General features: G+C 48.1%; 2 protein-coding genes across 2 annotated transcripts; one reads left to right on the top strand and one right to left on the bottom strand.

Annotated features, from left to right (window-relative positions):
* Positions 1 to 2,684: 2,684 nt before the first annotated feature.
* LOC120654598 (protein NLP3-like) lies at positions 2,685 to 5,971 on the bottom strand. The gene is made up of 5 exons (XM_039932169.1): positions 5,691 to 5,971; positions 5,031 to 5,584; positions 4,784 to 4,828; positions 3,774 to 4,683; positions 2,685 to 3,610 (listed from the first exon to the last, which is right to left on the bottom strand). The coding sequence occupies exons 1-5, from the start codon at positions 5,797 to 5,799 to the stop codon at positions 2,958 to 2,960; spliced, it is 2,271 nt and encodes a 756-aa protein (XP_039788103.1). The 5' UTR covers positions 5,800 to 5,971; the 3' UTR covers positions 2,685 to 2,957.
* A 2,478-nt stretch (positions 5,972 to 8,449) lies between these two features.
* LOC120654599 (protein STRUBBELIG-RECEPTOR FAMILY 1-like) lies at positions 8,450 to 12,207 on the top strand. The gene is made up of 14 exons (XM_039932170.1): positions 8,450 to 8,608; positions 8,689 to 8,818; positions 8,941 to 9,012; positions 9,104 to 9,169; positions 9,246 to 9,317; positions 9,446 to 9,511; positions 9,689 to 9,754; positions 9,836 to 10,263; positions 10,355 to 10,626; positions 10,728 to 11,002; positions 11,081 to 11,204; positions 11,302 to 11,444; positions 11,528 to 11,681; positions 11,821 to 12,207. Exons 1-14 carry the CDS (start codon positions 8,485 to 8,487, stop codon positions 11,926 to 11,928), a joined length of 2,100 nt encoding a protein of 699 aa, XP_039788104.1. The 5' UTR covers positions 8,450 to 8,484; the 3' UTR covers positions 11,929 to 12,207.
* The last annotated feature ends 3,136 nt before the right edge of the window (positions 12,208 to 15,343 follow it).

Consider the following 15,343-nt stretch of genomic DNA (forward strand, 5'->3'; position numbering starts at 1 on the left):
TTACAATCCTATTCTCTAAAGATAATATGGTGATAACACTGTAGATACATCATAGGACTTCTTGTCAGATTACATTTTTGGACTACGTAGTAATAAATCTAAAGATGGAAGAACATTAAATAAAATAAAATAAAATACTTCTGAAAGTTAACATACTGGTAAAGAATTATGAACCTTATTATGCAACATTGATTAGGATGCTATAATAAAACTCAATCTCATTAAGAAGAAAATGGCATTATCACAAACACAAAACGAATCAATAGGTATGTACTGGTTCTTAATACTATGCATTGACTCCTTAGTCCTTACTGCCGATGTGCAGTGTTTGTGTTAGACAAAGTAAGCGCATATGAGAATAGAAAACACTAGCAGAAAAAAAAACACTAACACACGCAGTTTAAGTGGTGATATTTTTGGAGCAATGAAGGCAAAGCATCTGATGATAACTAAACCAAACCAAAAATACTGCTACAGAACAGGTACTACAGAGATGCTTTTCTACTAGATAGTGATTCAAAAAAAGAAAAGAACACGTTCCATGGGAAGAATGCAGAATCGCTAGGAGGATGCGAACTGAGAGGAACACACATATGTAAATCTGACAACATGCAAATTATTAAAAAAATTAGTTAAGTCATTCTTGCTAGTCAGTAAGCTAAGATTAATTGAAGTCTTTAACACACCCAATACTAAGAGCATTTCTACAATTTTCTGAGTTAATATCCTAGTGATGGACATGTTAAGTGTCTCACTCAATCCCTCTTTTCCTCCTGTTTCAGAAAATACCTTTGGTGATGGTATACAAAATTACAAATTGTAGTAGATATGGGTCAAATTAAATAAACTATAGTTCATGTCAAGTGAAATTACAGAAATACCTTGTAAATTTGTGGTAACTTTTGAACAAGGAGCAAGCACTGCGACATGCAAATCACAGGGAACCAACAAAAGATATTCTGGTATTCATCAGTTTACATTAAATAAGCATTAAGACATGCAAAATCAACAAATAACACTACAAACAATTCAGATGAAGTATTTTTGAAATCTAACACTATAAACAATTCAGATGGCATGTTCAATAAAAAAAGAAGCTACTGCTACTGCCAAGCAGACAACTGTGCTGCTGTGTAGTGAAGAAATGGGCAAGAATTATGATAGAATTTTTTTTTAGCAGAGGCTAGCTGATATGTCACACATACATACCACACCAAGTGAACAGTAACTAAAGCAGATCAACAACTGAACAAAAAAACACAAGTTATAATTTTCACATTGTGTAATAAAAGTGACTCAAAAAATGAACAGGAAAGTTACAACATAAATAATTGATGAACAAGAAGAGTACATAATATTCCATTCCTACATTGGTGATAGCAACTACACCGTCAAAAGAATGCAACTAGCAGCGCAGTTTGGTGGGGAATGCTCCTTGGAAAAAAAACACATAGATAAGAATATGAGGGCCTCTTTGGGAGGGCTCCCTCCGGCTCTGGCTCCGTCACTGTTCACCACTGTAGCACGGAGCGGGAGGAGCCAATAAAAACTGGCTTCAGCAGCCCCCCGGTTTCTCAGTTGACTGTAGCAAGGAGCCGGCGCGTTTCAGCTCTGTGCTACAGTGCCGCCACAGTGCTGCGGCACTGTAGCACAGAGCCGGAGCCGTCCGTCGGGAGCCCTCCCAAAGGGGGCCTGAATCCCCCCCCCCACCCCCAAAAAAAAGGATTTCGCTACATCACCAACAGCTCGACCACTATACATATCACACAAATGGAAATACAAAGCTGAAAAGGGAAAACCCATAGTTTTGCCCGAAGGACCGCCAGGATCACAGGGCCAGGCTGGAGGAAATGAATGTGGTTACAAAGCACTGCTGCTGCAGAAATCCTTCTCCAACATGAACAGGTACATACAACAAAAAATGAAAAACAGTGGGTAAGAGATCATCAAACAAAAATGAAAGGAAAAAGTAAGAATAAATATAATATGTCAATCATTACATATGAAAAAGGACAAACCTAAAATAATTTATAAGTCTCATGAATACATATATGATCTTCAATCCAAAAGAAAAAAAAAAGATTAGCTCTGGTTCAAGTGCATGGCTTGCTCTTGTTGTTGCTCGATGTCATCTCAGCGAACCAGGAAGGCAGGAATGGACTTGGGGGGCCGGAGCCTTGCAGGTGTAGAGAAAAAAAAAGACAGGGAGGTGCACGGCCTGCTGCGACCTCGAGAGAAGTGGTAAATCGAAAAAAAAAATGAGTTTTTCCAACTACAAAAGCAATACTTGATTTGAATCGAACAAAAAATCAACTAATCCTAAGACCTGTACAACACAGTAGATCCACCTACTCCTACCCACGTCCCCAGGAGCAAACGGGACAGGGAAAAGAATTGTGGGGGGGGGGGGGGGGGGGGGGGGTTAGTCAGCATGCGTGACACGAAATGGATTTGATAAACAACCTCGATTCTAACCTCCCAAATCGAGACCTCATACTCATCCACACACCCCCAAACCCCTCCACCCACATCAAGCCGTGAATCGAGATCAAACCCCTAACCCTAACAGATTAGAGAGAGCGCGCGAGCTGGCGAGATCAGAAAAACTGTACTGGCAAAGCGTCGCTGCCGCAGCCTCGAACTGGTTGGTTTCGCCGATGGAGACTCCAGTGGAGAAATTACACTGAGAAAACCCAAAATGGGTAGTATGCCATAGCTTCTGTTGCGGGTCCCAACACACAAAACGAGATCATACGTTCACGAACCACAATGTTGATTGATGAATAACGAGATCTCAGATGGCTGATGCCAAGTAAATCTGTTATAAATTTGACCAATCTAATTCTCAAACTTTTTATTTGGGCTTAATTTCATCCCTAGTTCTATATGTCATACTATATTGTCATGCTTAGTCAACAATGTTAAGCCCCAAAGGGCCAAGGCTCTATTTTCTGTGACTAATCTGAGCTCCCACAGGAGCTCCCATGGTTTTCTGGTACCTCCTGAACCATCAGCCTGACCACCGGCTGAGGCGATGCAGAGCCGGACGACGACGACGCTCCTGACACCGCCGGAACGACCTCGAGGCACTCCTGGAAGTCGGCGTCACAGGACAAGAGCACCCACTCGTTGTCATCGTCCAGGTACTTGACGTCGAACTCGCTGGCCTCCAGCCCCAGCCTCTTGGCCACCTCCCCCTTCACCGTCGCCACGCCTGCAGAGCTTGGCACCCTGAACCTGACGATGTCCCCTCTGTAGCTGGCCTTGACCGTCACCACGCCGGCGTCCGCACCGTGCAAGGGCGTGCGCAGGGCGGCGTCCTTGGGATTGGGAGGAGGTGGCGCTTGGCATGAGCCTTGGGAGGAGGTCACTCTCAGAGCACTTGATAGGCACGGCAGGGCATGGCCACCGCGAGCAGTAGCTGCAGCTGGAGCTTGGTGAGAAACAGCAGCAGCCGGAGTTGGAGCGGCCATGGGGTTTGTTGATCCTGGCACCGATTCAAAGACGCGCTTGATCTTGTCGAGGGAACGGTTCGCCTTGGCGATCTTGCGGAACGGCCATCTGGAGATGCCGTGCTGCCTGCAGATGCGCTTCATCGTTGTCGGACAAACTGCACAAGAACAGAGACATGTTTTACCTGAGTACCTGACTCATGATCCAACATTCAGTCACGAACATTGTTCATGTTAAAATTAAAGCGTTCAGGACAATGCAGTGTTTGCGCATAAATAGTCGATGAATTCAGGTTGTTCTTGGAACAAAATTTGTCTTACCGCCAAGGCTCCTCGCTGCATCTTTCAGGCTCCCTGAGAAGTAGCGCTGCAGTACCTCCAAGCTGACAGTTTTTTCACCCTTTCTTTTTGCCTTCTTTTTCTTCTCACCAGCTTGTGATCTTGGATCCTCGCCTCCATTTTCACCACCATCGTTCATCTTGGGTGTTTCAATGTCTGCAGCACCCACAGCTGTTGCCAGATGTAGACCCTCCTCGTCTGAATCCCTCTCATCTCCTCCATGATCGTTCAGCTCAAGCTCTGGGGCATCGACCATGACGACACGATCATGCCGTAGCACGCACTCGCCGTCTGCAACGATCTCAAAAGCCAAATCCTGCAACCAGCTTATAGCGATCGCCTTCAGATGACCATTGCCAAAGCGTTGCGTGAGTGTGGCCGCGATGGCGTCCGCCGCCGCCTTCTGCGCCGCGCCGTCTCTGCAGTCCGGCGGGAGGAAGAACTCCAGCACGCACTGTTCCCGGCTGCCGTCATCCATGGACGCGTCGTCGTCGTGGTCCCGGCGCAGCTGCACGCACACGGCGAGGCAGCCCGCGAGGCCGCAGAAGCGCGCGTGGTGCGCGAGCGGGTACGCGTCCATGGAGTACTTGGTGACGTCGGCACAGAAGAGGGGCCCTCGGGCCGCGGCCGCCTCCTCAACGAGCCCGCCCCGGCCGGCACGCAGGTGGTGCTCGACGCAGGCCTCGCGGAAGCCGATGAGGCTTTGGTCTGCGTCGGAGGCGAGGTAGAACGGCGTGCCGGCGGCGGTCAGGGAGGCGTGCTCCGTGCTGGTGTTGCAGCGCTTGCATCTGACCCAGGCCTGCGCTAGCGGCAGCCTGTGAGCTTCACCCACAGTGGTCAAGACGTCTGAGACCTCGGACATGGCCAGCTGATCCGCCTCGTCGTCGGAAACCTGAGAAATGGCACTGGATTGGATCAGTAGATGAACACGGCATGATCGTGAAATCAAATGTTCCTGATTTTGCATTTCATGTGATCGCACCCATTCGCACCTCGGCTGCGGGGCGGCAGATCTCTGAACCTCTCAACGCCACTGCCTGCATTGCATTTGGTATAAACAGTAAACAAAAGTTTGGAGAGCAGGTCATAATTTTCAGAAACTTCAGAGGAAATTGTGCCATTCGATCGGTTTGATACATGTGAGGCTTGTACTGTTCATGAAATAGTGTCGCATCTTGCCGCAGCAACTAGCAAGATCGATGTGCAGAACAGGAGTCGGAGCAGAGTAGTATGGGTCACCTGGAGGGCCTTGGAGAGCTTGTCGACCTCGGCGGCGAAGCGGAGCCGGGGCGAGGTGGTGACCAGCTCGACGACGGCGACGCAGGAGCCCGTGGCGGGGTCGAGGATGGGCAGCGCGAGGGCGGCCTGGATGTCGTAGATGAGCGCGTAGCTGATGCGCGCGTACTCGCCGGTGCCGTAGTACTGCACGTTGGGCGTCCACTCGGGCGCGCCGGCGTCGAACACCCGGCCCGGCAGGCCGCGCTCCCCGGGCACGCCGGCGCCGCCGACGGGGAAGGCGTGCGTGAGCGAGACGGTCCGGTACTGGAACAGGCGGTGGCACTGCGGCGGCGCCAGCACGAAGGGCTGGCCCCGGGTCGCCAGCACGCGGCGGCCCCCGTCCCGCGCCGGCGCCCACACCTGCACCAGCGCGCCGCCGCCGCCGTCCCCCGCCGCCGCCTCCTTGTAGATCCTCAGCGCCCGCGCGATCCGCTCCTTCACCGCTCCTCCTCCTCCGCCGACCTCATCCGCTCCTCCTCCGCCGCCGCCGCCGCTCCTGCTCCGATCACTCCACCCTGCACGCCCACGCACACAGATCCACGGAAACAGCCACGATCAGGCAGGCGTTCTCCTGCACACCCATCGATCCGCAGCAGCAAGCACCGAAAAAAAAACGCTCACATGCATCGCTCCCCCGGCCTCCGCCGTCGCGGTCGAAGCGCTGGAGCACCCCGTCCATGTCCGCCTCCATCTCCATCACCATGCCCCGGCCCATCCCCCCGCACCGCATGCAGCGATCCGCCGCAGCGATGTCGAGCCGCAGCTTCCCAAATCCTACGCTCGATCGGACCAATCAACTCAACCACCCCTCCATATCGGCGCAGGTCAGCGTCGCCTTCCGCCTTTGTTTACTCGCCAGTGGCGCCAGCTGGCGGGCCGCCATTGGTGAGCCGCGCGGGGATCCAAGGAATATTCACCGTGTTCGGCTGTTGGGCTGCTACAGTATTTCTTTCTCACGTTTCTCCAGCCTCCAGCTCCCGCCTGCCGAACAGTATTTTTCTCTCATAGCACTCCAGCTCCAGCCTGCCGAACACGGTGATTATGGCTGGGTGCCTGGGGGTCATGTGCCGGTGGATGATCGGGGCTGGGGTTAAGCCGCCGATTAAACTAATCCGCGGGCGACTAAACTATCTTATCTTCATGCTCTGGAGCTTTGGACTTTTGCAAATTGCATCGTGTTTCGTCTCACATTATGCCAGTCATGAGAGTGTTGTAGTCATGAGAGTGTTATAGTAGTGTCATGAGCATTAAATTTGCTGACAAAAAAAATTATGAACAGAGATGATGGGAAATATCATGAAATGTAAGAGCATCTCCAAGAGTTTTTTATATTTTCTTCCCTAAACTTGTTGTTTGTCAACTCACTAAATAGGTATGAGGAGGTAAAAATTTTTTATCTCCAATAGTTCCCTAATTTTACTCCAATTTTCATGAGCCCACATTAATTCACCGTGGTTGATCGAATTTGTGTGCCCTTTAATCCGATCAAACTTCGTAAGAAGGCCACTAATGCAGGCAAGCTGTTAGGAGACGGGGAGGTAGAATAGGGTACAAGAGGTTTTTTTTTTATTTTTCCAAAAAAATTAAGATGGGGAAGAGGGATGGAGAACTCTTAAAGATACTCTTAGTAACTGTGTCGATGACATTTCCATTAAAACTAATCTTATATGAAAAATTCATCTCTTTTGATATCTTTCGCTTTTGGAAACAACGATCGCGACAGAGGCCAGAGTTTCTCTTATACTAGGAAAGAAGAACCAATAAGGCAAGAACAGGTTGGCACTCGCTCACCGAGTAATAAAATGTTAATGTTGATCTCCTGGTCACTCGGGTTCGAGTCCTCCTTTTTCAAATTTAGCTATATTTTTATTTTCAAAGGATTTAATCGTAAGCAGGGGCGGGCATATTCATAGTACGGTGGGAAGAATTTGTGATCAGCCATGAACATGTGCGTTTATCACGGCAAGAGGAGTTGCATTTGGTTTTGCCATGCGATTAGATGGATTTTGAGTAAGCGCGCGAGTCGTCGACAGGAACTACACATGGGCATACGCCTGCGTCCACGTCAGAGCTTTGCCTTCCATGTTTCGAACGCAGACAGCAACAGCAGCGGCGCACCTGCCCACCAGCTGCCCTGCCTGGCGAGACCCGTTCCTCACTGGCTCACTCGTGGATAGACTCGAGTTGACGCGATCGACAGGGAGGCACGCATTTCCATTCTGAAATCGGTTAGGCCCTGTTTATTTACTAAAAATTTTCATACAGTACATATCACATCAAATTTTTAAACACATGCATAAAGTATTAAATACAGTTGAAAGAAATAACTGATTACACAGTTTAACTGTAAATAACGAGATGAATTTTTTAACCTTACTCATTGGCTCTTGAACAAAACCAGCAGCCACATATAGGTATGACCCTACTGGTAAGGCACTTGCCGTCTCCCTCTCTCTCTCTCGTTGACATGAGATGGACCGGATGAAACATTATCGGTGCGTATTTAACACTCAAACCTTGTATTATGGAAAGAATCACTAAGTTGGCATCTTTGTAATTTTGCTGGTATAAACATTGTAACATACGTGTCATTAGCATTCAAATGCTAGTTTCAAGAACCATGCATTATGCTTTAGAGACGAAGTACAAGAGTTTCAAAAAGACGTCTATTTGTTTTTTTAATTTTGTCCGTCTGGTCTGGAATGCAGATGCATTGAACTTTCCCCCCGCCCCCGGGCAAGTTGAGTGGTGGATAGATGGGCCACATATGAAACGTGTAAGCCTTTTTCCAGCTCAGCGCAAGCCCTTCAAAATCCGAGCCAACCAACTGGGCTGGGCTTAATTCATCAAGCCCATACTCAAACGGCAAAGGCAACCGGGCCCTCACACACTGGCGGTTTCGTCTGTCGTCTCCAAGGCATCATCCTCCTGCAACGCCGAGCAGTCAACAGGTAGCTCACCGGCCGGAGCTAGCTTCACCCCCTTGATTCTGCATAACTGGATTGCATTACACTTCATCACCATTCTTATCTGGTGATTGTGCATCCACGTACTGTCTCAAAAAGAATCTGATGATTGTGTTGCACTTATTGATCTCTACAAGTAAGGCAGTGTGATCACTGACCAGGGGCATGTTTCCTCCACAAGCTCGGGCAACATGGCCTGAGGCGCCAGCTCACATCTCCGTCTCAGCAGCCATCGCTTGGACACCCTTCCTGCTCATGTTAGGTGAGAAGATTCACACTCACATATACAGTCAGCTCGGCAGCGTGATCATTCGCTACCGCCGCTGCCGCCATTGTGACTGAATTTCTCCGTCCCCTTCATGCAGCTCCGTGCTCTGAATTTCTGAATCCACACACACACACACACACACACACACACACACACACACACACACACACACACACACACAATGCGCGGCGGCAGAGCCAGAGAGCACCTGGGGGTGACGCTGTGGCTCGCCTTCTGCTTGCTGCGGTTGCACGCGTTCCCGTTCCCCATCCCCTTCGTCGAACCCTACACGAGACAGCAAGACGGTGAGAGGAATCTCGGAGCTCGGCTCCATCTTGCTTCGTGCAAAGGCTAATTTCTGTCAGTTTTTTTTTTTGGAATGCAGTTGATGCCATCAACGACCTGTACGTGGCTCTGGGCTTGCCGGACCTCGACGGCTGGACGGCTTTAGGAGGAGACCCCTGCAAAGAAGCATGGCAAGGGGTGCAGTGCGATGGCCCGAACGTGAGCTCAATGTAATGTAGCAACTCTTTTCCACTGATGATGCTATTCAGTGAACGAAAATCTCGCGTGTGTGCTTTTGGTGTGTTCGTGTTCTGTGCTGTTCAGTGTTTGCTGATGAGTGCCGACCTGACAGAGAGCTCCGAGCTGCAGGCCTGGGAGGGAAGCTGAGTCGGACACTAGGAGATTTCACTGCCCTCACACTACTGTGAGCATTCGTGCTCCTTTTTCAATCTCTTCCACTAGTAGCTTATCTTTTGTTCGCTTTGATCATCTTGTGATCGTCGCCGCCATGACAGAGATCTGAGCAACAACAAAATCGGCGGCGCAATACCACAGAGCTTACCACCCGCACTTGCACAACTGTGAGAGAGAACTCTGAATTTGACCTTAAGTGTCGTTGTGCTCACTGATGTCTGAATTATCATCCTGCTTTTGCAGAGATCTTTCTTCAAATAGTCTCAGTGGTGAACTTCCAGATTCGATGGCAACGCTAAGTTCACTGTCAACATTGTAAGTACCATCCTTTTTTTTGCGACTTGGTGATTTCATTCATTGATCAATCGGGATTACAGAGCTTTTCTTTCTGGCTGATTGTGAGAGTGAGTTTTCTGAATTTTCTGCGTGTTTGCACCTTGCAGACATGTACAGAACAATCAGCTATCAGGGACGCTCGATGTGCTAGTAGATCTTCCCCTGAAAGATTTGTAATTTTCTTCAGCATATTTGCACGGGAACATCTTCAATTCCTTTCAGTGAAACAAATACTACACATTAGCACTGACACTGTTTTTTTTGCGAGTGATTAGCACTGACACTGTTGCAACTACCTTAACATTTTTTGCTGCAGTTCTTACCTAATCTTCACTATTAATCATTTGCAGGAACGTAGAGAACAATCAGTTCTCAGGGCCAATCCCAGAAAAGCTTCTCTCCATCCCAAAATTCCTGTAAGACAACCATCATTTACTTGTCTACCACGAGTAGAGTTCACTGTCTGACTGAGAAAACTTGGCTACCTCTACCTGCAGAAGAGATGGCAACAAATTCACCATACCACCGATCCCCGGCTTCTCTCCAACTCCAGGGACACCACCACCTCTTGTACCGTCCACATCACCTCCTTCTCCAAAGCATGTGCCGGCACCAGCAGCACCACAAGAGCCTCCAGTCCTTTCTGGTTCACACCCTCCCATATATGTGATTCCAGCTACTTCACAGGATGCCCCTCCGAGACACAAAAAGAAGGTGTCGCCGGCGAAAGCCACCGGGCTCAGTATCCTCGCCGCTGGTTCACTGAGCATTACTGTGGTTGCGATCGTGTTCACGGTATCAAAATGGCGCCAGAAGAGAACTCTTCGTGCAGGATACCTGAGTGGAGTTGAGATGAGTACGCCGAGTTGGGTGAGGGAACCTCCTAGAGTGAGTGCAGTTGCCAAACCAGAGAGATGTCATTCAGGTACACAAAATAAAAGAGGGTATAAATGTCATTTCATATGCACTTGTATGTCCCATTTGTTTATTTTATTTTGATATGCTGATTACTGAAGGTGCTGAAGGGAAGATTGATTGGCCTCCAAGAGAAATTGTTAAGGCGGCAGGATCATCGATGTACCACCCGTCATTCAAGAACAGCAGCAAGGACATTATTGTGTCAGATAAGAATGTTCAGGGAGGTTCAGAAGACCAAACTCAGCAATTTCCTTTCACATTCTTTACTGTTGCATCCTTGCAGCAACATACCAACAGTTTCAGCGACCAGAATCTGATCAGGGAGACCTGTTTCGGTAAAATTTACCTAGCAGATCACCCAGGAAGCAAGGTAACTGTACCTGCAAAAGCACCAGTTCTGATGACATGCAGCCAGTTTCTTCAGTGCTGATTGTGACATTCTCGTCTGAACCATCTCTCTGTATCCTCTAGTTTTCAGTACTGAAGCTTGGCGGTGACACTGCTAAAATGCCGGCGGCTGAATTCCTGAAGATTGTTCAGGACATCTCCGAGCTCCGGCACCCCAACGTCGAAGAACTTGTGGGTTGCTGCGTGGATCACGGCCAGAGACTACTCGTCTACAAGCACTTCAGTGACAGCACTCTGAATGACATGATGCAGTTCGAGCACCGGGCGTCTGACCCAGCAGAGACGCTTTCCTGGGATGCCCGGCTAGCTGTAGCCCTTGAAGCTGCAACAGCACTGGAGTATGTCCTGCCAAGATCATCTCATCGTGCGCTTGCAAATTAGTTGTATTTGCACCTGAATTTGTTGTTCTTTGCAAGGTATCTTCATGAGGGGAGCAACAAGCAGATGGTTCACGGGCATTTCAGACCTGAACACATCCTCATCGACGGCGAGCTCCGGGTGTCTGTGTCCGGAGCAGGTCTTGCTCCATTTGCGCCGCAGGTAATCTGATCACGAGAACGGTTCAGAATTTCAGATATGATGTGTTTCTTGAGCTCCATCATGTATCCAAGTGTGTGTTTGTCTGCTCAACTTTCAGCCGTCAGACTACTGCGGCGGCACGCTGAGCTACGAGCCGCCGGAAGCGGCGGGCCCCGGCGCGGCGCGGACGGCCAAGGGCGACGTCTACAGCTTCGGCGTCGTGATGCTGCAGCTCCTCACCGGCCGCAAGCCCTACGACAGGTAGACTCTCCTCGACCTGTGGCCGGCGGCGGCCGGCGCGATGAGCTAGCTGATCACTGACGCGCGCGCATCCGTACGTGCAGCTCGCGGGCGCGGGGCGAGCGGCACCTGGTGCCGTGGGCGAGCCCGCGGCTGCACGACCTCGCCGCGCTGGGGAAGATGGCCGACCCGCGCCTCGGCGCGCCGCCGGTCAGGTCGCTGTCGCGCTTCGCCGACATCGTCGGCCGGTGCATACAGGTGAGCCACATCCATCGTGTCGTGATCTGATCCCCCTCTCTGCGAGCGCGCACGACCTGCGCCCTCGACGCGGCGCGGCCTATCCATGGCTACTGACGTGTGTGAGCTTCGTCTGCTTGGCGTGTCGTGGCGTTGGCAGCAAGAGGCGGAGTTCCGGCCCGCCATGTCGCAGGTGGCGCAGGACCTGCGGCGGGCGCTGGAGGATGCGCGCGGTGGGGCGGGGAGCGGCGGCGCTGCACAAGTTTAGTACCTGTGCTTGCCTATCGAATCCGTCGGCAGCGGCATGGGTGCGGTGGAATGGAAGTTGCACGGTGCATCCTGGAGGGCTGCTCCATCATAGTATGTGTCGTGTGTATGGATGGAAGTTAGCTGGCGGGATGCAAACTTGCAAAGATGCTTGTAACCATGTAGTCCTAACCCCTAGTACATTGATTGTGTATTTGTGTTCTTCGTTTTATTGTAAAAAAGGAATGAAATTATAGATGGGCTAGATATAGTGCAACGATAAGTTATTTACATTGCAACATATTTTATTGCTGCACCTACAAATTTACTGAAAGCTCAAAAAGTTGGACATGAGGAGGTTGTAGTAGAAACACAACCTATTGGGATTACTAGCACAGTCAAATCGGGTTGGTGATCCGCATGACTAAACTTTAATCCCCGTCACATCGGGATACCAATTAGAAATATTAAATTAAATATAGACTATCTATAAAACCAATTGTATGTAGGGAGGCTAATATAATTCGTGAGATTAATCCATTAAGTCTAGTTATTCCACTATTTTAACTATGTTGTGCTATAGCAAACATATGTTAATGATGAATTAGTTAGGCTTAATAGTTTCGTATGCAATTGGTTTTGTAATTAGTCTTCATTTAATATAGTTTTGTAATTAGTCTTCATTTAATACTTCTAATTGCTATTTAATTTAGTTATGGGATGCAAACACCGAAGGGCTGCTAGATTGGTGTGCTAGAGATTATAGATTATGCTTTTAATTTTTTGAATTTAACAGCTACAAAAAGCTTAGAAAACTAAATTTTTTCAAGTTTCCATATAAACTCAACTTTCTGAATTTTTAACTCTTCAAAAACTGCGCGAGAAGTATTTGAGTTTTTTTTTTTTGCATTTCTCACGCTTAAAGCCGCCAGAGCTCAAACAGATAGACCCTAGTCTACGTGTACACAATGAGACAATCGATCGGAGCAACCACAACTTTTGTGCTGCTCGCCACATAGAGTGCGTTTGGTTGCCTGGCTAGACTTGTAGCCAGGTTAGTATAATACAACATTCACATATTTGGTTGCCTGTATAGGGACATAGCCAGGCTAAAGTTATGTAAAAGAAGGCCATAAACCAGCAGGACGGACTAGTACACCGGAATTGAGCGTGCTAGCGGAGCCAAGCTCTGTAAAGCTCCGTGCGTATCGTCCGCTCACCTCCTGTGTTCTCATCGCAGAGCGCCGGGCAACGGGCAAAGTACCCGTAGCAGAGGAGCTTCCCCGCATATGCACATACCGTTTACAATCGAATACATCGCCAATAATCCACAAAGAACAGGTTTACAACACCAGAGTTCGAAACTTAATATTACAAGTCCAAAATAGGAGGGTTCAACTAACTTCCATTATAAGCCTTGGGCTCACGAAAGCCATATTAAATAGAAACTTAAAGATTATTATATTTACATGCTCTCACAGGGTTCAGTTACGATAAAACATATTTAAGATGATGATGCCTTGCTCAAGGACATCACCATAGCCGCAACGACATATTCCTCCCCCGCATTAGGATCAGAGGGGTAGAAGTGGCCGAACACCACTTCTGACTCACCTGCAACTAGGTTTAGAAAGCAACCTGAGTACAAAAGTTACTCGCAAGACTTACGCGATTACATAAACAAGGATCATGCAATGCCTCAAGTAAAAGCTATAAGGTTAAGTAATTATTGCAGAAGCATTAGCTCTGTACACTATCACCTATCAGAATTAATTAATATTGCCCAACCCCAAACAAATTTAGTACATTAAGAGTATACAATATAATGAGTCACAGAGGTGCCATGAACCATTTCCAACATAACCGAAACTTTCTACGAAGAGTTCAACGGACAAAGAGCTTGCCCATAACCGAGAGCGCGGCAATTCGAATTGATTTAACCTTGCAAGGGTGTACTACTTTACCCACACGACGCAAGGACCATACGACTCACCCAACCGGCCAAAGTTGGATAGGGGGTACTCGCGTCAACCGTTCCCAACATGGCTCGATCATTGAAATCTTCACACCTAACTTACGCGTAGAGACTTAGTTTCCACCGGAAACATCTCTAAACTTTCCTATACGTAGGTCCACCCGGGGACACCTCTAAGCCTCTCTGCATAGCCCGTAGCCACGTATCTAGGCATGCACATCAATGATCAAGTTAAGGAAGGTAATTGACTTATCTGTATCATTATATTGGATATGAGGTAGCACGAAAAGGTGCTCAAAGCCGACGTCATCCACGGACGGTCCTTAAACGATCCAAGCGGACTATGCCCATGTGACTCCATTCACTGGGCCCTACCAAACCGCTCGAATCTCGATACTACCAAACTCTTAACAACCCAACCGAACCAGTGCGATCAAGGGTAACCGGTAAAAGTGATCCTCCAAACCATTCCTGTCTAGCGAGCAATATAAGTATTCTAAGCAGGGCTAAGCATCTAGTCAAGTTAAGTAATTAACTAACTAAATAGTGCCAAGAACAAGGATAACAAATCAAGGAAGGACTATGCATAAAGATAGGTATAAAAATGCAATACATACATACTATACATATATAGCCCAACAATACCCAAGTGAAATAGCTAAACTAAATCAGATTAGACAAGTGCAAGGAATATGATTAGCTGCTTGCCTTGGTTAACTTCGGGCTCGACCACGAACGGGACTCCGGGTTCAGGCTCAACGGACTCGGTGGGCTCCACGGGTTCGACCTCTGACGGTTCGGTCACTATAATGCATGAATGCGATGCAAGAATTAAGAAATAAACTAAACAACAAGCATAAATCATGAAATAATTTGAGCATGCCGAGAACATTGCAAGGAACTCAAGAAAATTTATTTTGCAGCAAAACCATTTTGCTATAATTAATCATAAATATATTAATTTTCAGCCACTCTAAACAAGGTAAATCAGAAAAGGAATACAAACTTAACTAAACAAATCCAAGAAAATTATCTTAGATACTAGGCATGAAAAAAAAACTAACAAAACTGGTTTTACTATTTTCTCACTTTCCAGGAAAAAGTTCTATATTAAACCAGCTTAAACATAGCTTAAATTCTAGCAGAGGTAAAAAGGGCTTTTCACAAGTAAGCACATTTTTCCTCTGTAAATATTGATCTAACCAATCTAACAAAACTAGTTTTACATTGTTAGCATTTTTCTTTAATTTGTTATGATTTTTACAAATTTCAGATGAAACAAACTAAAAACATTTGTCAAAAGAACATGGGCGGACAGCAGGACAGCCACGCCATGGCCACCAGGGCCATGGCCGGTGGCGTGGCGCGCTGCTCCCGGCGGCGGCAAGGCCGGCCGGCGATGGGACTTGGAGGTGCGGCGGCCAGGAGACCCGGCCGGTGCCGGCGCACGCGATGGCACGGC

This window comes from Panicum virgatum, chromosome 1N (genome assembly GCF_016808335.1).
Source record: "Panicum virgatum strain AP13 chromosome 1N, P.virgatum_v5, whole genome shotgun sequence".
NCBI classification, from domain to species: Eukaryota; Viridiplantae; Streptophyta; class Magnoliopsida; order Poales; family Poaceae; genus Panicum; species Panicum virgatum.

Excerpts from the sequence above, each read along its gene's own strand:
- LOC120654598 (XM_039932169.1), bottom strand. The coding sequence starts at position 5,799 with ATGCGGTGCGGGGGGATGGGCCGGGGCATGGTGATGGAGATGGAGGCG. Across the intron at positions 4,829-5,030 it reads AGCTCTCCAAGGCCCTCCAG|GCAGTGGCGTTGAGAGGTTC; the intron begins GTGACCCATACT and ends AATGCAATGCAG. Across the intron at positions 4,684-4,783 it reads TCTGCCGCCCCGCAGCCGAG|GTTTCCGACGACGAGGCGGA; the intron begins GTGCGAATGGGT and ends GCCATTTCTCAG.
- LOC120654599 (XM_039932170.1), top strand. The coding sequence starts at position 8,485 with ATGCGCGGCGGCAGAGCCAGAGAGCACCTGGGGGTGACGCTGTGGCTC. Across the intron at positions 9,013-9,103 it reads TTCACTGCCCTCACACTACT|AGATCTGAGCAACAACAAAA; the intron begins GTGAGCATTCGT and ends CCGCCATGACAG. Across the intron at positions 11,003-11,080 it reads GAAGCTGCAACAGCACTGGA|GTATCTTCATGAGGGGAGCA; the intron begins GTATGTCCTGCC and ends GTTCTTTGCAAG.